At 42.4% G+C, this 26,611-nt stretch overlaps 3 protein-coding genes across 10 annotated transcripts in view; 2 read left to right on the top strand and 1 right to left on the bottom strand.

Annotated features, from left to right (window-relative positions):
* The window catches only part of jak2a (Janus kinase 2a), a 31,449-nt gene extending 25,719 nt beyond the window's left edge, over positions 1-5,730 (bottom strand). The window contains exon 1 of the mRNA XM_037116263.1: positions 5,127-5,730. The gene's annotated coding sequence lies outside the window, so the exon portion shown is untranslated. The remainder of the gene's footprint in view (positions 1-5,126) is intronic.
* On the top strand, positions 5,019-12,022 carry LOC119029454 (zinc finger and BTB domain-containing protein 26-like). Of its 2 annotated transcripts, none has more exons than XM_037116268.1 (4): positions 5,019-5,071; positions 8,080-8,196; positions 8,500-8,814; positions 10,361-12,022. In XM_037116268.1, the coding sequence occupies exons 2-4, from the start codon at positions 8,179-8,181 to the stop codon at positions 11,435-11,437; spliced, it is 1,410 nt and encodes a 469-aa protein (XP_036972163.1). In that variant the 5' UTR covers positions 5,019-5,071; positions 8,080-8,178; the 3' UTR covers positions 11,438-12,022. The 2 variants fall into 2 exon arrangements, with proteins under 2 accessions (XP_036972163.1, XP_036972162.1); XM_037116267.1 differs by lacking the exon at positions 5,019-5,071 and adding an exon at positions 5,229-5,354.
* A 4,300-nt stretch (positions 12,023-16,322) lies between these two features.
* rc3h2 (ring finger and CCCH-type domains 2) overlaps positions 16,323-26,611 on the top strand; it is a 29,459-nt gene continuing 19,170 nt past the window's right edge. For 2 of the 7 annotated variants that reach the window (XM_037117449.1, XM_037117448.1), the window contains exons 1-2: positions 16,326-16,977; positions 26,256-26,584. In XM_037117449.1, the coding sequence (XP_036973344.1) occupies positions 26,354-26,584 (231 nt within the window). In that variant the 5' untranslated portion in view covers positions 16,326-16,977; positions 26,256-26,353. Of the gene's footprint in view, positions 16,978-22,356; positions 22,773-26,255; positions 26,585-26,611 lie in introns of those variants that run through there. The other 5 variants (XM_037117451.1, XM_037117445.1, XM_037117447.1 and 2 more) reach the window with 5 other exon arrangements.

Raw genomic sequence — 26,611 nt, 5'->3', positions numbered from 1 at the left:
TGACACAACACTGAAGTAGTCTCAGTGGGTTCACACTTCCCCAAAACTGACTACAAAAAGTAACCAGGCAGTGAAAACAACAAAATACTATCGTTATAGCACTTTTTTGGGGTGTTACTTCCTATTGCAGGAGTGTGGCCAGTAGCCACCTATTACTTAAAAACTGTGTATGATTCTGTTTGTGGATGTATTCTGTCTCTGCTCTGCACATTTTATTTGTCAATGTAGAAACAAAAGGGGTTAGTAAAAGGACTTACAGGCAGCTTAAATCTAGGGTCTGTAATGTTGTTCAGAAACACATTTTGTTATACTGGGTGAAATGGTCCTGCTATCCTGAGAGTAGTCAATATATTAAGTATTCAGAAAAAGGAACGAAAATAATCAGAAATGGCTGACCAATCCGTGCTTTTCGGCCTGAATAGCATGGATTGGTCAGATGCTCGGATTGGTCAGGTGCCTTCATGTCTGTTCTGCCTGCGCCCCCCTCTGTCCCTCACTCCTCTGCGCGTGCACACGTTACGTTTCACTGATGCTGGAAATATTAAGCACACTCCTCTGCAGAGATACGAATTGCAGGAGAAGATGTTCATTTGGTTACAATGGCAGAGAAAACGCAGCCAGCGTTACTTGTAACAGCTCACCCCGCTAAAAAGGCAAGGAAAAGAGAGCCTGAGGCAGAAATGGCTGCGACGAAATAGGCTCTGGATAAAGAAAGAATTCAGACCCGAGTCAACATTGGTGTGGCATTTGAGTGGTGGAGACAACTGGGGCACGTGAAGGGCCTGAAAAGTGATGCAGAGGTTGCTCTCTTTCCGTTGGACAGGTAATGATTTGTTTTGTTTCGTGGGGATTTGTTATTGTCATGAAATATGTAAGGTTTGCCAACTTGGCTACGTTTGTGGCTCGTATTAGCCCAATGCTAATGTTAGCTTCTTTGTGTGTTCTTTTTGGCCATGAGAATGGTTTCAGTTTCCACTGGACACGGTCCGCTGCATTGCGGCCCAGATCCAGTTTTGCTCCGCCCTCCGGTAGTCCCCAATGGTTGCAGTTTGAGTCCGCCATAGCGCAGTACAGTAGACAGCTGGCCTCACGACGTGTGCTGTGTCAGCACGGAGTGTTATATTTTGAAAAGTAACTGGATGTTGTTTGTTATTTCGGCACTTAACTTCCTGTCTGCTCCGTACTAAATTCAGCTGAATTGTTGCGTCATGCTCCGGCATCTCCTTCTGCCTGCTGAGTCCCACTCCCAGATGCGCGTTCAAGTTGTGGGGGCGTAGCTTTGGACGGAGCACTGACGGGATAGGGGGAGGGGTGCCACTTTCAATACTTGCTAGCTTGCTTGCTAGCTCTCCAGGATTGTAGAGCCTAGCTTTAATCAGATGCAGCTTTATCAACACCTAACAATTAATATGTGTATCCTGGTAGCAAATCTGATATGCTGAGGGTTCGCTACTGAAGGAATTAAAAAAAAAAAGCATTGTAGGGACTTCTGTCACTCCTCTGCCATCCATTAACATTCAACAAAAGAAAGTCCTTTTTCACATTATGTCATCAACAAAATGTACAGAGCAGACTCATGTAATGAAAGTGAAATGGGGAACACACAGGTGTTTCCCTTCCCTGTGGCTTGAATGAATGTATTGTCTGAGTACTGGCTCTTTTTCATTTTGTCTCTCAGGCGAGATGTAAAAGCAATTATAATGACAAAGAGTACTCTTTTTGCGATACCTCCAACTGGTTCAACAACCACAAATCACCGTGAAAGTAATGCAGATCATCAGCAGTGTAAAAGCTTAGAGTTAAGAGTTTACAGTTGCACTGATTAGTTATATCTCCAATTTGTCAAACGAATGAAAATCAGTTGCAAACTATTTGGCTTATTATTTCAGTAAGTTTTCAAGCAGAAATGTCAAACATTTGATGGTTTTAGCCTCTTTAATGCGTGTTTTCTTTGTCATTTATGAGAGTAAAAAAAGAGTGTTATCCATGACAAGCATTTATCACATTATTTTTTAGACTACATGATTGATTGATAAATCATGAAAATAATAGTCTTAAGTAAGTGACTAAATGCGAATGAGTGGATCAAGACTTCACAGGGAATCACAGGGCATTTTCACATTTCATTTTACCCTAAACCACACCACAGTGCAGGATCCAAGTCTCTCTATGACCCAGTACTCTTAAGATTGTGCTGAACATTATTTCGGCAAAAAAGTGACATAGAAAAATGTGTAACTGCTGCTTTGATGTTGCTAATTGTTCCATTCTGAACTAGCAAACTTATTTTTTCCATTACAGCTTCTGACTGTGCAGTTCTTTGCATGTGACCTGGATAAAACCTGCAGAATGTTACACATGATCCCTGATGCAAGAATAATGTACTTCCCCCATGCATGTCACTGAGTATGCTCTTCCAGTAAAGACCTTTAACAAAAAAATGCTAAATAGGCTGTAAGGGCTTTGACGAGTAGCCTAATGAATCAACACTGCCTACATACTATTAAAACAATATGTCAGAGAAAATCTGGGTCATATGTACTTTCTTTTACAAACATTAAAACAACATTTACACAACACTATACCACTTACAGCATGTCTTACCCTGAAGGATATAATGTTACGTATTGTCTTGTGATAAAAGTTGAGTGAATACAGTATCTACTTCCCCAGTGCAGTCATCCCCTTCAGGTGATTACAATCAATTCAAGAATCCATATGAGTATTGTTGGTTGGGGCTGACTAAAACATAACAGCCTTTCCTTCCTTCTCTTAACCAGAAAACAGAGTCAACATTATGAAGCCTGAACAGAGAAATAACTTGGCAACTTTGAAGAGAACTGCTTGTGAATAATAAGCCTGATTATACCTGGTATTAACATGCGACTTGGGTGACCTGATACTAGTCTAAATGTCCACTAAGACATAATGTGATCCAGCCACTAAAACCACCGGTAAGGGTGGTCTGGGATGCATTTGACCAAATTTTTTGTGTAGTTATAAATCAAAAGCATCCTGATGGATCCTTGACATCATCGGTGATGGTCATAATGGCTGTTGCCGTAACAGGACGCCAACATGAACCGCATACTCAACTGACCTCCTCAGTATAATAGCTTCTCCCACATGCAAAGTGGAATTTACACTGTCTGGTTTACATTTGGTTACATTTGTGATGCAAGTTGAGTGTTTTGGCTTGATTACCTGCCGGTGTTTGATGCAGCAGATGTTTGTGAACACACGGTCTGTTTCAAGTCAATGCACCATTTAACTAACAGCTTTGATATCCACCATTTCCTTGGTATCCGAATAAGGAGGAATTCAAGAAAAATGTTGTGAAACAGCTAATTCAAAATCAGTAAAGCCTCCTTAGGACAAATTCTTTCTTTGTATACAAAAACATTGTCAGCAAATGATGTAGCTATCTATATTCATGCAGAGAAGGGAGATTCTACTGTCAATGTCACCCAAGATGCATGTTAATGTCAGGTATAAACAGGCTCAACATATGAAGGCTGTATACTGTTAATTTTTTTTTTCAAACTGCTTTAGAAAAATTATGATTAATGGACTACGAAATCATGTACCTTTTTAACCTACTGTAACAACGGCAATATAATTCAACAGCACCATCCATAATGAATCAACACATCTAACAGTTTTAAGACTTAATGAATTTGATGGACAGCCATTTGGCCACCATCGGCTTATCACAGAAATACATAGATAATATTTTAAATAATAATATGTATCAAGAAATTGCAGTGCACATATGCTTTAGATATGTTTGAGGTATGCTTGAGGTAGACACAGCGTCTGTGTGGTTTATCCTGCAGAGAGACCTGTCAAAGTCATACCACTAGTCACCTTTCCTTACTTACCAAATTCAAAGCATCCCCATCAAAAATTATTGTTTAAAGTGACAAGGAGCTTTTAAGTGTTTATGAAACAGCATTTTGATTCCTCTGATGATGATAAATATCCTGTAACAGTGAACCAGACCATCAGAGAAAAGACTGCTATTTTCATATAGTTTTTGTTAATGCCCTTGCTCAGGTCCAATTACATATATCACATGTAAAATCACATGTTAATACACTATCTCATCGCGATCCAATCTGCAGTCCCAGTCACTCGCTTCCAAAACAAATGCATGCGCCGCCAGCATGGCTAGCAAAGACCTTGACAACAGCAGGCGCTGGTGCTGTATCGCTTTTGTCAAAATGCTCAAATCTACAAAAACTAAAAGTTCCTCGTAATCACAATAAATATTGGGGAACAAAATGTTTGTTTTCACAGTTTTACAAATCAATTTCACTATCGGCCCAGAAAATTCCAATATCTTTATGGCTCCACTCAAAACCCCTTAAAGGTGAACTACGTTGTTTTGATCAGAAGAAACACTGACTGACTTCTTGATATGCCTAAAAGAAACTTAATAAACAAACTGTATTCTTTACTATGACTGAGTAAACTGATACTGACTGTAAAACAACAAAAACAACAACAAAATTTCTTACTGCTTTACTTTGTTTATGGTGGTGGACCCTGCCACTTTTAGAGCGCCAAAAAAAAAAAAAAAGCTACAAAGTGCCCCTTTAAGCTTGGTCACTTGGTCAAAAACAAGAGTGTTGAATAAATATTGGTCGACACACTGGTTTTAAACTCTCAAATGTAAATCCTGGTATCAGTTTAAAAAAATCCAGCTCTTGTCATAACCCCTTAAACAAAAGATGGATCATTACAGCCATTATTAAAGCGGGATTTACTGCAATAACATTAGCTTCAGATATCTGTAACTCTGTTGACAATAAAGTAGAAACAGAGCATAAATAACCTGGCAGTGCAATATCACACCTGTCAGATGGATCAGATGGACATTTCACATCTGTCAGGATCGGCTCCAACTTATTAAAATCTCTAGTTTTGTGACTTTTAATTAAAAACATTTATTGAACAGTTTATCATAAACATCAAAACAAGCTCCCGTCCGTGTCACAGATCACTAAGCAGCAGATTAAAAGTTGTGCTTGCTAAGCTAAGCTAACTGTAACTGGTGTCGTGAGTTGGGGTACGTGAGCGCGTGCACACACACACACACACACACACACACTTATCGCACTTACTGGCTCTGGCTGTCGTTGCGTGTTGCCCTCTGTCTGCTTGACCTCTCCTGAGTCAACACGGGTCTGTCTGTAGTCCACACAGTTAACTTTACCGGGCTCACGATGCTAGCTAGCTGACCGAGCGTTAGCTGTCAAACTAAAGTAGCTGTGCGTCGTTACTTTCCCCCGTCAGCTGCCATTCCGTCGTCCTCACATCATTTCCTCGACCGCTTTTCATCTCTCCACTCGGTAACAACTCTCACCGAACTCATCATTCTCTGCCTGACACGATGCTCGGGTTTTAGTTAGAGAGCGCAAACTACCAGCCCGTCTCTCTCTCTCTGTCCCCCTCCTTCCCGACTGTCTCTTCCTAAATAGCAGATGACAGTGTGCGGAGCGGTGATATTGATGAAGGTGGTGGTGGTGGCGGTGGTGAGGGCGGAGCAGGATGCCTCCGTCTGTTTCTGACCCACTGACTCACTGACTTGAGGACTGCCTTCTTCTTCCGTGTTTGAGAAGAAAACACTCTTGTCTTCACACTGACTCCGTTTTAGTTCCCACGGCTAGCGAAGAGAGGCATGATCCGGAGTAAAAGTACTCAATTACAGGACTTGGTGCTTCTTTGTAGTTCTGCCCCACTCACAGGGAAACACTGTACCGTTTTACACGTGTGTGCCACTTACAGCCACTGAGGAAATGTAACTAAGTACATTTACTCGAGTACTCTTATTGAGTACAATTTTAATCTACTTTATCATTCTATTTCACTGATAGCAACACAGTCTACCTTTTACCCCACTATTATTAATTGATAGTTATATCACACAATGTTAGGTTACTTGGCAGTACTTTTCTGTGACACTCCACTCACAGGTAAATATTGTGCCTTTGCCACTTTGTCACTCTACACCACTACAGGTTGTTGTACCTTTGTACTCAACTACATTTAATCGATAGTTATAACCACTGATGGAATATAGCTAAAGTCAGTTTTAAATGTACTGATGTACTGTACTCCACTACAGTTTTTTAATCCAAATACTGTAGTTTTTACTCCAATACGTGTATTCGGCAGCTTTGCTTTTACTTGTACTTTAAAGCTTTTGCTCAAGCGCTGCTGGTAAGGGTCACACTCATCTTCCATAGTTATATTGGAGCACAAAATCTTTACTTTTGCTCAGATACCTTGGGGTACCTTTAACAACGCTGGTTGTAGCTACTTCCAGGGTACGGTTTGTACTTGTGCTGCAGATGTACGTAAGCTGTTCTGACTTCTTTATTCTACCTCCACCCTCGTCTTTGGTGCGTATTAATGATTCATTTCCACTAAAGTCAGAATAAAGGACGTGTAGATTCATGACCAGATTGTTTCTTGTAAAAACCCTTCATGTCTAAATTGTGTATGCTAACCTTGAAGTTGTTTAATCATTATCTGTGGACACGCGGCCACTTCCAACAGTTCTCGGAACCATTACTAACTGTATCTGTGAGGCATTTTTGAGTGTATAAGCTGGACTAGACCTTAAAATAAGACGTATGTTTGATTAAAGTAAACCGTTCCTTGTGTTTCTGTTGTAAACACTTCTTGTCTAACTCATTCCATTGATAACCACATCATTTAAAACTGATAAGACATATTGTAACCTGATCTGACAGGTGATATCGCTCGTGGGTGATAAGGCTAACAGTAATCATTTCCTTTTGGCAGGACAACTGTAAAGACTGTAGTTTTTAGAAACAGATGGATTGTCTCGCTATCCTGATCCCTTTGCCTCCTCACCTGTGAAAACATTCCACGTGAACAATTTCCAAATCCTGTTGAACCTGAAGTAATGGTTTAAAATCAACTTCGAGTGCAGAATTTACTGTGCATGGACATGAAGGCAGTGGAGCACATTTCACAATCCACCACAGGCTGTGCAAACTTTCAAGACACAGAGATGCGGATGTATCACATTAGTTCTAACATGGAGCACAGTGAGGAAGCTGTGTTGTCAAAAAAAAAAAGTAGCTAAAAGTCATACTTGAGCAAAAGTATCGGTATCATGTTGGAATATTACTTCAAGTGAAAGTCAGACAGACGAACAGTGCTTGAGTAAAAGTCTTAAAGTATATGATATGACATGTGCTTCATTATTAAAAGTATTTGTATGGCAAATGGATCTATTTAAGTATCAAAAGTACAAGTGCATACATGTCTGTATCAACTGTGTACTTAGTATTGACTTCAGATCAGATTTTCAGAATCGGTGTTGTTTTCTTTTTATCCGATGGCGGATGAAACAAATGCATTTCCAAAGGCGCTGCTTCAGCTCCAATGCAGCATGCAGTCTCCAAAATGTAGTGGAGAGAAGAATGAAGTGGCAAACAATTGAAATACTCGAGTTAAGTCACTCAAAATTGCACAGTACTTGAGTAAATGTATCTCGTTACTTTCCATTGCTGGTGAACAAAACAGGCGTCCACACAGGCCAACAGAGAAACGATATCCGTTAACAGGATGTTAACTGAATGAAGCCACATCAACAGCAGGAAGTGATTTAATTATTTATTTATTTATTTACGGGTTGTTGTTTTTTTTAAGAACAGAATAACAACACTTTTTCATTTAATCTGTTGGCGTTTTTGAAGATTTGTACACCAGCAGCTTCAATATAAGTATAAGCATTTTATTAAAATGTTTTATTATATCAATATATTCCTTCAAAACTCATCCATACAATATTACACCAGGACCCCTCAGTGCATTTAGAAAAACCTGGGTGAAATTAAGCCGCTGAAGGGGTTAATTAATGAATGAGCTCCTGGCAACACACACACACACACACACACACACACACACTGCTGTCTAAATTCAAGATCCTCAGCAGAAAAGACAGGGAGAGTCGGGATGACTGCACACTGTGGGAAAATGCATCTCACCCTTCTACATGTGTTTTCTTGTTTCTCTAAGTAATTCTGGTTAAATTCTCAGGCATCAGGCGAACAGAGACGCACTGTTCTCGCTAGCTTAACAGTGGTTTTCAACGAAGAGAGCAGCTTTTTTTTTCACCCACTGATCCATCACCTCGGGATGAGTCTGCAGGAAAAGGTGGGGCTGGGTCATCGCTTCCATGTGCACTCTCTCCGTTTTTGCTATGTCACTGATTGTCATGCTTCAGAGTTTGTTTAAATGCAGGCCAAAAACATCACATTGTAATCATGAACAGTTGTTGGAATTGTGATTTGGCTGTAAATCAGTTGATACAGGCCACATGCATGTATCATAAGTGGCAGAAAAAGCCCACAATGTATAAAGACAGGTAGTCTATGCAGCTCGCAGATGTTTTTTTGTTTTTTTTTGTATTCACACCCTAACAAACCTTAAACCAAATATTCTGTTAATTCCACACAGACCACCATGTCGAGCTCATCTGACATTCTACGCTTTCATTTCCCGACCTATGGTGACTCTATCCTCTGCAAAATGGATGCTTTGAGAGAGGAGCGCCGCTTTTGTGATATCACGCTCCTCCTTGGGGGTCCGCAAGGCACCACCATCCAGCCTCTCCATTTCCACGGTCACAGGGTGGTGCTTGCAGCGTCCTCAGACTTCCTACGGGACCAGTTTCTGCTCCACGAAGGCCTGGCTGAGCTGAATGTGGGGGTCGTTTCCAGTGTGGAGGTTGGGAAGAGACTTCTCCTGTCCTGCTACACTGGGCTCTTAGAGGTACAGAACAATCTACGGCTTCTGAAACGTTTTAAGTAAAACATGGCAGATTATTCAGAATGTTATGTTATCCCCAAACGTATCCCAGTTATAAACTATTTTACAACTCCTGACCTGTATTGTACTATTATGACGAAATAATGGCAAAACACAGAGTGTCAGAGTGACAGGTTAACATTGCAAAATTGGTGTGTCCCAGGGACAGGCCACACACCCAGCTTACTCTCGGTCTGAATACGGTCATGAGTTACAGTCCACAGATCTGTAAGCCAGAACACAGCCTTATTGTAGATAAAGCACAATAAAGTGCCCACTTGGGTGTCCTTCCAGTGGACAAAACATGATGTAGTGCCCTATAGGGTGCCCTTCCAGTGGGCCAGACATGATATACTGGCAATAATAAAATGTTTGGGTTTTTTTTCATCTTAACCAGGGTTTCATGGTGTATGAAGACTTCCAGCCCCACCGCATGTGAGTTTTTCTGCCCCTGCCCCTCAAACATCAGAATCAGAATCTGCTGACTGCGGTTAAGTTTGAAGGTTATTTTAAACATTAAATCATATTTCAAGTGGTATTTACATAAACATGCTGTGTGCAAAGATGCGTGGTGATAAGGGGTCATTGCACAGTGGTTTTTCTGACACTCTGACTGTGAAAGGTTCATCAGAGTGACAGCCTGGGGGAAGGAACATTCCCTGTGTCTGGTTAGTTTGGCATACAGTGCTCTTTAGTCCCGTATGGAGGGCATGTCGGCTCCAGTCATTTTTCCTGCAGACCTGATTGTCCGTTGCAGTCCGTTCCTCTCCTGCTTGGTTGCAGATCTGAACCAGAGTGTTTGATCCTGTTGTAGAACTGGACCCGCAGCTCCTTTGGAAAGTTGAACTCGGGAAGTACACCCTCTGCTCGGCCCTTTTCTGAACAGTGTCTATGTGGGAGGACCGCTACAGGTGTTGTGTTGGGGGATTGTAGGTTCCCAGAATCCTGAAGGTGTCCACAGTAGACAGTGTGCCACTGAGGATTGTGAGGGGAGGGGGAATGTAGGAGAGTCTCTCCTGAAGGCCAGTGTCATCTCTACGGTCTTGAGAGGGTTCAGCTCCAGAATGCTCTGACCACGCCAGGGGGCCAGCTGTTCCACAGTCCGTCTGCATGCAGACTCAACACCGCCCCGGTTACCATAATCATTAGGGACTGTGGTGTCATCTGGAGCTTCACAAAAGGCTCCCCTGACGTGCAGTCATTCATGGAAACATCCTGAGTCTGCCACTGGTCGGATGTGCAGCCCTTCAATGAGCCAGGATAAATCTTTCCATGTGGAACAACATCAATCGTTCAAGTACTAAATCAGAAATAAGAAACAGACCTAATGTTGTGTGTGTCTGTGCTACGTGATATGAAAGTTAAAGATGACTGAGGCGACTTTACTCAGCAGTTGTAGTTTTGTTCTTGCACATGGGTTTGAATTGAAAATGAAATTTTGGCATCTTGTACACTCAGTTGTTTTAACTTATCATCACTGCACTTGTTTCCTTGGTTTTCCATTACATAGGTCCCTCTGAGAGAGCTGGTGAGCTACCTGACAGCAGCCAGTGCGCTCCAGATGAGTCAGGTGGTGGAGAAGTGTGTCCAAGCCGTCTCCCAGTATCTCAGTCCCACACTTGCTTTCTTGAAACCGGAGAGACACTCAGAGGAGAAGACAGTCCAGAAGCTATACAGCCTCCACAATCAGGAGCAAAGGCATGCACCCCAGCCCAGTTTCAGCGTCCTGAGAGCAAGCACAGAGGAAGGTGGAGTGGTTGAGGCAAATTTCAGAATCAGCCAAGAAGCCAGGGTGGATAGTCAAGGACTGAAGGAGGTCAGAGATAAGAGGGTTTTTGTTGCTAAAACAGAACTATCTGCAGACGCAGCATGTTGTCTCAAGTCAGAGGAGGGTGTAGATATCCCACCTGTTCACACAAACAAGCCATCAGATAAAGATTCACAAATTAACCCTGAGTCTCCCAAAGCTGTCCAAGATCCTGTGTCCTTCCCAACTAGAGGAGGTTCAAATAAACATGAAGAATTGGTGGACGGTTCCCAAAACCGAGGTGAGGAAGCATGGGATGGACAAGGAGAAGAGGAGGAAATGTTTTTACTGGCAGCTCAACTCCAAGACTGCCGAGAGCTGATGAACTCCCAGCTGTTTTGCCTCTCTGGAGCACCAAAAAGTAACTGCTCCGGAAACGAGCTGACCGATGATTCAGACGGCATAATGGTCCACAGGCCGTATCTGTGCAGGAGGTGTGACAGAGTCTTCCAACACTTGGAGAGCTATCTGGGCCATCTGAAGGAGCACAGACAGTACCTGTGTTTGGTCTGCGGGAAAGGCTTTTCCCAGAGGAGCAACCTCACCCACCACATACGCGTCCACACCGGTGTCAAGCCTTTCCGATGCCCGTTGTGCCACAAGACATTTTCCCAGAAGGCCACGCTGCAAGACCACCTGAACTTGCACACGGGGGACAAGCCTCACAAGTGCAACTACTGTGCCCTGCACTTTACACAGAAGCCAGGTCTCAGGCGCCACCTGAAGGACATTCATGGTAAGAGCAGCCTGCAAAACGTGCTTGAGGAGGCTCTGCACTGATGATAAAGAAGCAGTTTAAAAACAGTGCTGGTGGTTGCTTAAGCTATTTTGTGAGCATGTCGAACAAGGTGTCATAGCACAGTGTATGAGACATATGACCCTGGCATAGAGGGGAATAAAGATGCGGCTAATGATCTAGCCAATGAAAAGTAGTAAGGGTCTGGTCCCTCTGTGCTTTCTGCAGCATTTTCTCCATCTCTGTCAGTATAATACCCTGAGTTAAGAATGCAATGTACAAATTATATCATGGAATATCATCTCTAATGTATGATAGTTAATGCAATTTCATGTAGGGTTAATTTGGGCATAGCTTCCAACACCGTTGAGAGTGCTCCTGCATTTTAAAGTGTTTAAAGCCGACTAGATTTGTGCCCCTGTTGCCCCTCCAACCCCAATTTATTCTGCTTTACTAAGAAGATACGTTTTATGTAACTGTGTGAACCATAAGAGACAGAATGCTGTCATGCAAGACTGATAATTCATAAAAGAGTGAATATGTGAGCATTGCTGTGATGACTACAACAACTAATCGTGTGTTTTACTGTAATTGCTACGACTAATCTCGGAGGAAAACGTGTTTATATGATCAAATAAATAAAATGCATCACAGTTTTGAGAGATTACTTCTTGGCTTGGCTGAATACTGTTAGACAGACACTGCCTACGTTAAACTGAGGCTGGGGTTCACAGACAACCGTTGCTTCTCTATTTGACCCGACTGAATTGTGTGCAGCTCGCTGAGCATTACATTATAAGTGAGTGGGTTCTCCCGCATGGCTGAGAGGGTTTCCATGCTCTCGCACTCCATTCTCTCCCCTCACATCTCTCCTTCAAACCCTTTTCTCCTCTCAGTCCAGAAGTGTAATCATCACTCATCTCAGTGTATGGAACAGTAGCTGCTGCCCTCCTCAGGGCATTTGAGGCGCCACTGATTTGAAATCTCTGAGCCTGTGTGGAAATAATGAACGCATGATAGGGTGTGTAGAAAAGAGACACATAGACACACACATCATTATTGTTATCACATGTGGGGACTCTACATAGACTCACATTTGTTTCCTGGAGCTTTACCCTTGCTGTAACACTAACCATTATGTGCCTAACCCTTCCCCTTGTCATGATTACAGTATGAGGTCCAGCATGTTGGTCCCTGCAGTGCTGTGGGACTGCACAACGTGAGCATACTACCCTAGAAATATAGAAAAACAAGGGCACGCACACACACACACACACTCACACACACGCATGCATGCATGCAAACAGTCGTAGCATTTGGGGCACCTCCATTATGAATGAGAGTCTGAGAGGTAAAAGAATTATCAGGAGGATAAAGGCAATGGGGAAGATGAAGGAGAAGTGGTAGATGCAGAGATGAAAATAAGTGATATGAGTGATGTGGCTATGAAGAAAAAACATTTTTGGTATATTTATGATTAAATAAAACATTCAAGAATTATTGCGTACCCAAGAGTACATTCACTCTGATGATGGTGGTAGAGATGTTTTTTTCATACAACTAAGATCCCAAGATGAGCTGCAAGGAGGGAGCGTGAAGATGAAAGAAGAGCACCTGCCCGTTGAAATGCCCTTGAGCAAGCAGTGCCCTCAATCCCTCACTCCTCCAGTCGACCTGAGGCGAGCTGCTCAGAGGCCAGCAGATCAGGCTGTGCTTGCATAGGTATGAATGTGTGCAACTGTGCAAGCCAGTCCTGTAAAGATAACGTTGCTCTTAGCAGAACTTCCCTTGACAAATAAAGCTTAAAATATTTCAGTACTTGTGATATTTTCTTGAAGCTATAAAGTACAAATAATCACATTTTACCAGTTTTAATATATGATCTACTGCAATCTTCTACTCAAACAAAGGTGCAAACAAGACTGAGAGCTAGCTAGCTAGAGGCTATGTTATTCTGTATTAGGCATAATGATGAGTTTTGAGCTAAATGCTAACGACAAATCAGTACGCCTACATGTAAAGCAGTAAGGGAATAATATTTTAGGACATGTTCTCTGTAAGAGTGCCTTAGGTAGCTTGCCATAGTTTTTAAATCGAATAATAAAAACTAGATTTCTTTTAGTTTCTTTTAGTGAAGATCACAAGCCTATTAAGATGACAAGAGTGTTCCTTACACTTCCATAAAAGCTCATCTTCAACTCCCAGTGGTATTCTGTATAGTTATTTAACAGAAGAGGGATAAACCAAGGTAGCAAATGAGGTAGGAAACATTATTATCATTATCTAAAGTAAAATTGCAAACTCATAACTGTTCATATGGGCTTAGAAAAGGCTCAATTAGCCAATGGAGAATGAGACATGTGTTAGAGATACTGGAGGTTCTGCATTCTGATGCAGTTACATTTGAGCAGTATTCACTAACATTTTATTTAATAGCATGCTCACAACTGCTATTTTCTCATGAAGTTTATAAGTAATTTGTCCTAAAACGAAAAATATTATCTGATGAACTCTAAGTAGTTTACAATTCATCCTCTGGGCACCTTCGATTATAAATTATATATAAAAACAGCTGTCAAGAAATTTGACAAAAAATAAATAAATAAATTTTAAAAAAACATACCAATTTCAACCTGCTGGTGGCGCTAATACGAGGCTGGGGATCTCAAAAGTTGGAGTGGGATTCATCCCGAAGCAACCATGAATGTCTGTTGGAAAGGTCATTGCAATATGTCCAATAGCTGTTAAGATGATTCAGTCTGGACCAAAGAGGACAGCCAACTGACAGACATCCCAAGAGCCATGCTGCCAATGTGTGCTGTTAGCACGGCTAAGTAGCCCACAAGCAAAGAACAAAACTCTATTTGTTCCTAGATTTGTAACATCCAAAGTAGTGTTTATATTAAACACATAAAGTATGCAGACTGTGTGCCAGATTGCGATGATTGACATCGGCGTTGCAATGTTTGGTGTACTTCGCTGTACAAACTTAAGTACAGCGTTCACTCAATTTATGTGGTTGAAGGACTCGTTGTAATATGCAATACAGAAAAACACTATTTTTCAAAGCTTCACACGAGTTTGTACAAACACTTCGAAGATTCAGCTTCACAGCTGTCAAGCTGCTCTGATGATTACTTCCACATCATGTTGATGCAGCATAACCTGCAGCCACAATCGCACACAGAGAGCTCTGGATGTATCTTACAGCAATGCATTCTCCATAAAGCATAAAAGCCTTTACTATTAGGGCCAAATTTTCTTGAACAGTGTGGTGCTGTTGTACAGAGTTGGCGAGGTGTTAAACATTCATTTGTTCTTGTTGCAGAACAATAGAAGAGTGTGCTGATCTCCCGGTCCCATGTTTGCAGCACTGACTGGCAGCTTCATTAGGGTAATCTATTTGATAATGCACACGCCCTCAGACAATGAGTCACATTTAAATGAGGTACCCAAGTAAAACATTCTGATAGGAAAGTTTCAATTCCTGTTCAACTTACAGTAATTGTTATCAAGACTCATTATGTAACTGGGCGAGAGTTTCTTATAAAGACAGCACTTGTTACCACAGAGACAGGTCCCTGCGTCTAACTAGAATAACTTTATCCAACCTGCAAGAGCGTGCTGCATTTTATGGATGGCTTGCTTCAACAAGGATGTGCAGAAGACGTCAGATCTTGTGTGTCACTGAGCAGTAAAATGGTTCTACGGCCTATGTCTCCCTTTGTTTTGCAGCAGGAATAACTCGTAATTCTGCATAAAGTAAGTATATGACAGACCTACAGCTCAAAAAATGCATATAGCAAATTGGAACCACATCATGTCCTCATAAGTGGTGAACAGCAGGTCAATGTGGAGAGAGTCTGAGTTTACTAGTGTGACACAATTGTAAACACCCGTGGTAAAGCCTACGTGGATGATGCGCCTGTTTATGCCAGACTTAGTCTGCTATCATGTGCAGGGTGATGCAATCTCATAGGATTAATCTCAGTAGGTTACACTCATCGACAGTATTTCACTGATATGTTAATTTACCTTGAGATATGTGGTCTGATTTCCCTGCAGATTTACTCGGGCCATTGTCTTTTCAGGTTGCTGACTGACGTAGACGCGTATGAAATCATAACAATTTATCAGATTCCCTGCATGAACACTACTTGCAACATCATCCTAGCATTCAAGCTTCCTGCCCTGCGCGCATAAAGAAAGTGGCTGCCTTGTGAATATTGTGTATGACTGCTCCCCTTCGACAGATTAGCATAGCTGCCAAAGAATCAGTTAAATCAGAAATGGAGCGCAGCCTGTATTGAATCAAAAAGAAGAGCAGGCTTTTTGATGAGGCGAAAAATGTTTTCTCTCTTCCTCTTGTCAAGCTCCGATGGGCTAACGGTTCGATTTGATCTCAGCAGCCTGCTCTCTGCAGTTAGCCCATGTAACAGACAGTGGTTGACTGCATGGCTACAGCCCGGCACAGGACTGGACTTGAGTTAAACTGCAACTAAATGCTGCAACAGACCAATCATAATCATAACTGTTACATAAAGACGCAATATGTGAGAATGAGGGGCACCAGAGCAACTGCTAGCCGCTGCTAACTGTAGCTGCAGTTAGCTCAGTTAGCTTTGCAGGTAGTAACACGGCTAGCATGTGAGCTTTGGCGAAGCCATCATGGCAAAACTGTTATTTCTTTGCATTTTGGGGATATTCTTTTGTAGACATTTGGTTGTTTTTTAACTAAAATCTGACACCTTTTCCAAAGAGCTGTGACTCATCAAGCAGGTGTGTATAGTTATGTTATGGGGAAGTAGACAGCATGAAAAATGGGTTGAGCAAAGTGGGTTCAGGCATGTTTTTTTCTTCCGCCACTCCACTTCTCTAAAAGCTGCAACGATACGAGCGGGAACTGTGCGTGTTAGTGCGCGTGCGGACTTCCTCCTGACAGACGCACTTGCTGAGGCGCATCCTCCGCCGCTCTGCCTCTCTCGGTCTGTTCCTTTAAAACCAAGCAGCCCACGCCTCGAAAAGCGGCTTGTTCCGGCTTGCCCCTTTACATCTTTTTATCCTTGCTCACAACATTAAAATAGTGCCCCCCCTCAACTCTCCGCCCCTCCCGTCATCCCCAGCCCGCTCCCCCCGACAACCAACGCGCAGGCTTTTCCGTCGAACCGTCGGAAGGCGGACAGAACCACCGCGTCTCTGCCGGAGGACGCGTGATGCGGAGCGGTGCAGCAGCTCTGTGCAGCCCGGCTGTGAGTGCGAGGCGCAGTTCAGGTCCAGGCACCATCACCGGCGGAGCGATACCGCCATCTCCCCCTCTCAGCTCCGGCTTGTCGAGCGGTGAGCGTGCGGCTCGCTGTACCTGAGCGAACGTGTCCGTCATATGCTGTCGGAAATAAGGATCAGAACCGGACCCTGAAGGGACCCGTCTGCAATGCTCTGAAATGCGGCGCCACATCGCTCTCGCATCGCGGTTGACCTCCCGGGGCTGGCTGCTGCGCACGTTTCGCAACTGATGAAGATTTTTCCCTGATTATTTTGATGTGGATGAATATGTTTATACTGGTGCTCTGGTGTGGCGCGTGAGGTAAGTGACTTATCCAGAGGTGCGCGCTACTTTCTCCTGCTCCTCAATGGAGATGTTGTTTTATGTGTGTGCGAAGCCTTCTTGACATTTTGATCTCAGATCAGGACTGTTTTCTTCTTCTTCTCCTTTTTTATTTGTTCCCCTCCGCTGTAAATGAGGGCTCGTTTAGCAGCCACAGATTTCAGATATTCGTTTTAATTAGACCTGGAACTGCTCTGCCACCAGCTCATCATCAATTTCTGCAACTGGTGCTGGTGGGTTATTCTAAGAAGGCTGCCTGTATTGAAAAGATGGGGCCCACAGCTCAGAGGCAGCAACGAATGCAAACCAGGGGTTTTCTAGAAAGAGTTGAGGCAGTCACTGCATGCTGTAAAAGCAACATGGAACTGTAGATGTGCTGCTGCACTGGCGGAGACTGGTTGGTGTTACCACCCAAAGCATGATGATGACATGTGTAGTGGAACAACACTTTTGCTCTCAGAGTGACTCCACAGCAGAGCAGTTTCCAACCGGAGGTGTTGCTTATTATTAACTGTGTGAAATGCAGCACCGCCCTCATAAAGTTGCTGGGGGTGACTCTGTAACCTGCTGATTTGCAACCTGATACTCTCACAATATTATCCAGGGCTGCATTAACCAGATGGCTCACCCAAGATTGCATAACTCTGATGCTGCAGACACAATCTCGCAGTAGGCACTAAAGCAGGCTTGTGTACTACAGTGTATGTGCTGTATAATACAGCAGCGCGCGAGCTGTGTGGTTGCCCAGCCTCCTATCTAGAAACCACACACACACACACACACACACACACACACACACACACACTGATGACAGGCGTAATAAATAAATAATCGCACAGATCCACATACCCCCACTGCACACTCAAAAACAAGTGAGCAGGCATGGTGAAACTACTGTAGTAAATTATGGAATGGAAACATCTTCAGATGGCACAGGAACACTGGACGATTTCGACTCCGTTACAGCGTGGTGTTGCCTCACAAAAACAACAAGTGATCAAACCAAGTGTGTGATATTGGCAGTATCGGATGTGTTGTGATTTGATATGATCTTTTATTGTGGACTGACTGATAAACCTCGAGTTTGTCAGCCTGTTGATTAACAAGCATTTCCCACTCTCAGTGTTAAAGTTTAACTTTCTTCTTCATCATTTACCTGCAGGCTGCAGTTACAAGCATGGCCTTTCATTGTACAGCCAACAGGTGCTGCTTCCTAAACCAGTAAAACAGATCAGTCAAGTGTTATTGTTCATATAAACACAATCTGATTAGTATTGTTTTCCCCTCCTATGTATTTAAAGGGGCACTTTGCGGTTTTGGGAAAGAAATTCACCAACTCAGAAAGGTAATATTTACAGCATTAATCGCCACATAAAATATAATTTCCACAACTGAATAAACAAGCTGTTCTCAGAGGAAAATAAAGTCCCCAGAACACCCTTTGAAGCTAGAAAGGGTCCGCCACATATAAACAAAGTGAAACATTATGAGATTGTATCATTCTTTAAGGTCAGTTTGTTTGTTCAGTTTATTCAGTCATGAAAACAGTCAAACAGTAGTTTGTTTAAGCATGAAAATCACTGAATGAAAAATGTTTCTTCCCAAGAACAACATAGTGCACCTTTAAGGGCAAACATGTATGTCACTCAATCTTAATTTCCATTCTTCATAGCCTGCTTGACTATAAACTGATGATGTGGTATCTTTCGTTTCGTCTTCAGCAGTATGGTGGGTGTGAAGTTTCAGTCTTGTTGTGCTTTACCCTCCATGTTGTTCACGGGCTCTGTTAAACCCGCAGGTTCATATTGTAGAGGGGACTCAAAGTCATGTTTGATGCAGGAATATTAAAGGTCAGTAGCACAATATTGCGAAAGTGAGTCATGACAGATATTTCAACAGTGTTAAAAATACCAAGGTAGCCTCATTGAAACGGTGTGTGTGAACACACCAAGCACATGTTTCTCACAATGAGTAAATTGCAGAAGTGCTAACAGTAGCTGTGGCGTAATAACAGAGCTAGTCTGCATAAGTCATTTGTTGAGGAGTTTTTGTGAATCATCGTGATTAAACACAGACACACGCACACGCACACACACACACACACAATATGGAATGTTCTGGGGTCACGGTGGCAGTAAGAAGGAGCTGGGAGGCCTCATATTACTCCAGATTCCTCTGCCTCAGGTTCAGCCTAGCTCCATGTAGGTGTCTGAGTGTGTGTGTGTGTGTGTGTGTGTCTGTGTGTGTGTGTGTGTGTGTGTGTGTGTGTCCATCTATCTATTCACTGTTTTTTTTTTTTCAGTGCACATGTGTAGCATAGAGGTTTTGTGAGCGATATGAACATGATTGATTGATCGTCCAGCTGATGACACAAGGCTTGCTCAACCATCCTGAATGTTATTTCAAGATTTTCATGGTTGTGTTTGATAGCGGACAGCCGAGATTGACAGGAAACATGAAGGGAGGGAGAGAGAGAGAGAGAGAGAGAGAGAGAGAGAGGAGACATGCAACACAGAATTGTGTCGTGTCAGAATTGTCTCCGGGTTGTCGCAGGCCTCAAACTTTTAGCTGTCAGAGCTAATATATGTCATCTTGGTAATGCATCATAACAGCTTTCTAAGTTTATATTATTGTATGAACTGAGCACTTCACGGCTTTTAATTGGCTTAAAGGGCCATTATGTACTTTCAGAGACGACATCCAAGCGTATTATTACAGTATTAATGAGAAAATAACTTTATAACTGAATAAACAAGCTGTTCTCAGAGGATAATAAGATCCCTAGAACACTGTTTGAAGCTAAAAAGGTGGCAGGGTCTGCCAGTAAGTAAAGTAAGTAAAACAGCACATGCCTTCTGATGGGTCTGAGGGTCCTTCTGAAGTATTGTGACTGATGATTTCGAGCTACAGTGTACCAATAAGATTGACCCTTGGTTGCAAAGTGATAGCACAACACTCAAAATCTAATGCCCACAAGGATACACAGACAACACAACATACACACATTATAAGTGTGAGGGCCACTTAACCACCACATCCATCCATCATTACTACATGCCAACCATGACGTAATCCAACATGGATCAGCCTCCCATTGTCTGTCGTCCTTGTTTCTTTGGGAGACAAGCTAACAAGCTACATGCTAATGATTTCAAACTGTGGGCAATACATTTGGACTGTGTATCGCTTGATATTTTGAGGATGCTCTGGAGTTCAAAGCAGAGGTTAAAGGGTCACTGTAGCCTGGGGGAATAAACTTTCATCAGAGGAGAAAGATCTGCATTGACTGTTTTCATGTTTTCACAGTTGTTTTCAACAAACTGAGCTTAAAGGACAACACATATTCACACTGCTTTACTTTGTTTATATTTGGTGGACCCTGCCACCCTTCTAGCTTCGAACAGTGTTCTGGAGCTCTTATTTTTCTGCTGAGAACAGATATTTTATTCACTTATGGAAGTAATAATTACGACTGAGTTTGTATCATTACTTAATTACATTGTAAATACAAAAATTCTATTGGAATTTGTTCTCCAAAACTACATAGTGGCCCTTTAAATCCTAAACTTGCTGTAGATTTTTTTCTGCCTGACCTTTCCCAGCTGAAACACGTGAGTTCTGGCAATATGAGACCATCACCCTTTACCCTTCAGTTACCCTAACCTAAATGTACTAGCGAACGTGGTGAGAGTGAACTTAATCCAAAGTCCAACAAAGATCCAAATGTCCTCTTGTAAAATTGTTCTTACCTCAGTGTTCTGAAAAACACTCTCAAAACAATCTCTCTTTCTCTTTAACTCTCTCTCACTCTAAGACATGCCAAAGGAAACTCCAGATGCCCTCCCCCACACCGACGGGGCGGGGGTGGGGGTGGGGGGGTGGTGGGCAAGTGAGGACTCACTGTCCTGAGCCAGATGATAGCTCGCCAACTGTTGGCTGTAAAGACGCAATGTACTTCTCATCCTCCGCTCGGTAGAGTGGGTGGCTCAACAGGCCACCACAGCAAATCACTGCTTATGGGCCTACAAAGCCTCCTTTCAGTGCAATCTGAAAGATATTCTGCTCTTAGAAGTGGAAAACTCAAATGTGCTGCATCTTTCTTGGAGCTTGGCGTGTTTAAAAAATGGCACAACCTGCACCACAAAGACCACTCTAGGTGATTGGCAGGCACCGACGAGTCTGAAAGGAACACTGCTCATACGTCGATTTCCTCATTTTACAACAGTGAGGGCGGGAGAGGAGCCTGATGAGGAAGTTGAGGTCTCCTGTAATAATAGCACACGCCCACTTCTCCCTGTCACAAGACTACACTTATTCAAGACTGAGGGGGCTTTGTGTGTGTGTGTGCGTGTGTGTGCATACTTGCATACATACATGAGTAGCGATCCACTCAAGCAAGCAAAAGTATTAATACCACACTGGAAAAATAATGTAAATGTCCTGCCTTGAAAGTAAAGTATGTAGACAAATCAGGAAAATGTACTTAAAGTATTAAAGATAAGGGCACTCGATGCAGAAAAGTGTCCCCTATGACTTTTACATATATCATTAGGTTATTGTTACTCATGTACTAAAGTAAAAGCAGTTGTTTACTGTGAACCAATGATTATTTTCATTTTGATTTCATCTGCTGATTATTTTCTGCATAAATCAATTGTAAGAAATATAAAAATAGTGAAAAATGTCATCACAAGTTATCACAGCCCTAAGTAATACCCTCACAAAGCTGGACAACACTTCAATATTACGAAAAATGATAAAGAGGAATAAATGAAAAGCAGCAAATCGTCAAATTGACAAGGGAAGTCAGTCACAGTTGGGGGTGCTGAGGTGTCAGTCTGTATACTCAAAATAATAGTAAATTATGTACGACATGCATGTTTTTTTTTTTATTAATTTGAAATGCTAAGATGCCGTATATTCTTCAGCTATAAGGTAACTTGAACACCAACATATTATTGTCAGCCACAGTCCACATCAGCAAGGAGACGAAGAGGAACAGAAAGTCCCCAGACTTCATAATAAAACCGCTCGATTTTGTGACTGCCTTGGTTAGAAAAACGTTCTAAACTTTGTGAAAATCTGTGTATGACAAATTCTTCATCATTTGGGCTTCTTCTAAATTTGGTAGAAATTAAAGTAGAAAGTTGCATGTAAAGATGCGAGTTAAGTACAAAAACCTCAGACTTGTACTTACACTGCAATTATTGGGTACATGTACTTAGTTACATTGCACCACTGCAGGAAAGCAGCCCACTGGAAGTCAAGTGTGCATCACGATATTGCTGAGGTACCCCTGCTTCTGTGCGTATTATTATTAATATAACAGTGCACAGACTTGGGGGATTGTCTGCAGGAATAATTTGTGTACAAAGACACGGGCAGGATGGAGCATGTACTCAGCCAGCGACTGTCTGTGTGGAAAAAAAACCCCAACAGGATGTAGCAGTTGCTCAGAGCAGGAACAGGTGGCTGTCAACGTGACTGCAGCCAGTGAATCACGGTTAACGGTTGCCCCAAGACTTCGCGCGGAGAAAGACAGTTTGAACCAGGCTCAGGCGCCAAGACTCAGCACCAAACTTGCCCCTAAAGCCGCCTTATCACATGAGCGCCGCCTTGCTCTTCCTCACACGGTGCAGTAGCAGCAGCAGCAGCCTGTGGGCCACAGCAGTCCAGTTACGGGTGTTATATTTGGGCTCCGCGCGGAAGGAAATATGACGCGCGAGGACAGTGCGGAGCTGTCCACGAGGCACCGCGCGCTGCGGCCAGGCAAGGTGCGTATTTAATGGGCATTATAACTGGCACGACGCCATTTTGTCTCGACGACATTTAAAAGTTGATTTTGTGGTGAAGCTCCGGGTTTATTTTTGTCGCTCGTATGATGTACAACGCGTGCGTCAAGCGCACAGTTTCACTTTCTCCTCTCAGTGGTGGACTTTCTCTGCTCGCATATTGCGATGTGAACATGTTTTCTCTGCTAGCATGGTAATTCTGTTAACACATTGTTTTATTTCTTTCATAAAGCAGGCCTTTCAAGCTCAGAAGATTTCCTAAAGTTGTGTTTTTGGTCGACACGTACAGTAGTAGGGGCTCTCCACGCCAAAAGGTGTCTAGACCAAATTTAATTGCGAATTTAGCAGATTATGTGCTCATGCGGTCGACCCATAAACTCTCACAAACACTGGTTGCAGCATATTTTCCAAACCGGTATTGTCAGTTAACATATTTCTTATCCTCTAATCTTCTTCTCTCTCTCTCTCTCTTTCTCTCTCTCTCTCTGTTTTTTTTTTTTTACAGACTCTTTTTGTGTGCTTGTGTTAATTGCCTCACTGTATCTCTAAACCCATGAATAGATGTGTCTGTTTCTCTGGCACCTGTTCTGTGAGGGTGGCAGCTGCTATTTTGGTGAGCAGTTTGAACAGATGCAACAGACTCAGAGAGCAACAGGTGCTGGCTGTCTTTGCATGCCATGTCCAAAACACTTTGCATAATTGAGTCTGAAGGAGTTTTTTTTTTTTTTGTATGTTTGGATGTATTTTTGTGTGAGGTTATGCTTTTGGGTAATGGGATGATGCATCAAACAGCACACAGCAGGTCATGGAGAGAGTGATACATATCCTGTTGCACTGTACTGTTATGTAAGAGGAGAAACATTTCCTGGAATGAGGTGTTTGGAATTCTAGGTAACAGCAATTTTTCAGAATTCAGAAAAAGCTCACAGAGTCAGGGACGAATCAACGACAAACACAGATAGTTCTTGTCATTTTTATATAGGCTATAGCTGTCGGTTAAAGGGGGGGAGTGGTTTTACATCTGAAGTCAAACTTCTCCCACGTACCTGTCAGTCAGTGACTGGCTCCATCTCTATTGTATCCGTTTTTGAAATACTGCCTCCTTTCAGTTACTCAACAGCTTCTGTCTGCAGTCCATCAATCATAAAACATTTGCTGTAGGCGACGTTAATCTGAAGTGTACAGCAGTGAATCTCTCAGGCTTTAAGACATGATACTAAAACAGCATGAAGCTTTTGTGCAGTGCTGTGAAGGTTTTGGCCATCCTGTTTCCTGTCATTTCTGAAGCTGTCCTATCAATAAAGGCCAGAAAAAGATGTGTGTTTGAGATGTGTGTTGATATTTTGTTTACACCTCTCCTATAGTATTGTTTAAAAGTCAGTGTTAGCTAGAAGATGGTTGAATGCTAGCTTTAGCTGTCATCTAATTGAAGCTTACAGGTTGTCAACCTTCCCACCCTGAGTGTGATGTCAGAGGAAAATGGCTGCCTTGTGAATATGATCTCTTGCATTCCTATAATGCTGTCAGACTCATTCTGGACAGTTTAAAAATGAATCATGGAAATGAATACAGCTGAACCAGAGATGTCTTATTTTTGCTGAGCATGCTTCTTTCTTTCAAACCCTGTCGTCTTCATTAGCCACAATGCACCATAACAACTGAGTGACATCACTGGAGGCAATTCATAAGATTACATGCAGCTTCTTCTGGAACAACAAAAAAATAATCCTTTTTTCCACATATGCAGTCTCCCCAAGACCTGTAAATACCCTTTAATATGTAAAATGTGTGGTGTTACCCTTTAAAAAGGGAATTTAATAAGGATCTCAATAGTTTGGGATTAAAAACAGCTCCAGTTGGGGAAACTGGTACACCTTTATTCAGAATATAGATAAGATAAGATTTTTCAACTTTACTGTCTCACATTGCAGGTGTAAAAGATGTTTCGAAACATCTGATATCTTCAAACTCTTTTGCTGACAGTTGTCTAGAACAGGATGCTGGTGTTATTCAGCTTTATGTGTCTCAACCCTACGGATATTGTCTGTGTTTATCAGTCGTCTGCTTACAGTTTGGTGTTTTGATTCAGCATGAGCTCAGCCTCCATTAGTCAAGAGAGGGTTTGTCTTCAAGAGCAAAGTGGAGGCTGAGATGATTCATGCGTGACTGATCTCAGTCCCAAATTAATACTCAATGTTGGACCTTTATTTTTACATTTTTTTCTCCAAGATGTAATTGTCCTCATCTCTGTTCGTAAACAATCTTTTATCCCTGTGTGCTCCTACAGCCATTAGATTGCAGCCTAACGCGCTCACTTTCCGAGCTGATTCCAAAGTGTATTTTGTAAAACATATTTGTGATCTTTATGATGTTAAAATAATGTCCCATCCATGTTTGTAATGAGTTAAGTGAAATATGGGCTGTATTTAATACTGTAAAAACTGTGGCCACAACAGGGTCTTTATTGGCTGCCTTTTTATGGAATATGCGTTGACAATTTGGCAACCATAGAGAGAGAGAGCACTTTAACTGCTCACATTAGATGAAATAAATGTATGACTTTTATGACGAGAGAGAAGATAAATATTGCCTGTGTACTCAGCTAAATGCTTATTTCACTTTATAGAGCTCAAAGTTATTTTAATGCAACACCATGTGCAATAAAAAACAAGACATACTGTGTCACTGTCTGTTAGCTAATGCAAAGTTCTTATACTGTCTGGAAATATTTGTAAAAATGTGTAGATTTTCTGATGTACTATGGGTCACACTGCACAGTCAAACTTTATTGATGAAGCACATTTCAAACAAATGAAACAACTCAGGGCGCTTAACAAGTGATTAAAAAATGTTAATAAAATATAATACAATAAAATATCAATAATAAACAGTAAAATGTTAAAAGAGACCTATTATGCTTTTTCATTTTTTTTTATAACCTTCCTTTAGTGTGTTGTATTGGTTCTGGCGCATGTAAAATATCTTGACGGTTAAAAGGCAGAAGTTTGCAGAAGCTCCTCTCTCCCACAGAAGACACTGCTCCTTAAAGGCGTCATCAGTAGTCTCGCCTTTAATTCAGTGAATTTGTGACATCACACCACATCACAGAGTCCCAACGTTTGCATGATTTCTGTGAGCGGCTAGTTTGGCATGTAAGAATTGATTTAGCAGCTGCTAAAGCTGCTCTGTTGTTGTTAGTGGTGCTGGCTCAGGTGTGTATGAGCTGACCAATCAGAGGAGACCGGGTATTCAGGAGGGGGGGTCTTTAAAGAGACAGTAGCTAAAACAGAGCATTTCAGACAAAGGGAGAATATTCATCTCTTGTCCAGAATTGCAGCTCCAGCGCCATTACATTTGTCAACATGTGTCTTTGGCATTATCTGTGACCATTCCATCACGAACATCATGTTTATATGACTTGACCTAAAAAAATTCCTGCATAACTTTACATCTTGTTCCTCGCAGTCATCGTTGGCACTGGCGAGCAGGAGCTGTTGTCGCGTCTCGTTGACATGCATTCCCACTGAGCTCAGCGACGCCTCCCTCAGTGGTGTGGTGGCAGGATGCCGGTGCAGGCGGCCCAGTGGACGGAGTTCCTGTCCTGTCCCATCTGCTACAATGAGTTCGACAGCAGCGGCCACCAGCCTATCAGCCTGGGCTGCTCCCACACGGTGTGTAAGACCTGCCTGCACAAACTGCACCGCAAGGCCTGCCCCTTCGATCAGACGCCCATCAGCACTGATATTGACCTGCTGCCGGTCAACTGTGCCCTGCTGCAGCTTGTGGGAGCTCAGGTGAGTCAGGGGGAAAAAGGGAATTGT

This window comes from Acanthopagrus latus, chromosome 12, assembly GCF_904848185.1.
Source record: "Acanthopagrus latus isolate v.2019 chromosome 12, fAcaLat1.1, whole genome shotgun sequence".
Classification (NCBI taxonomy): domain Eukaryota; kingdom Metazoa; phylum Chordata; class Actinopteri; order Spariformes; family Sparidae; genus Acanthopagrus; species Acanthopagrus latus.
This window is presented reverse-complemented; position numbering and strand designations above follow the sequence as displayed.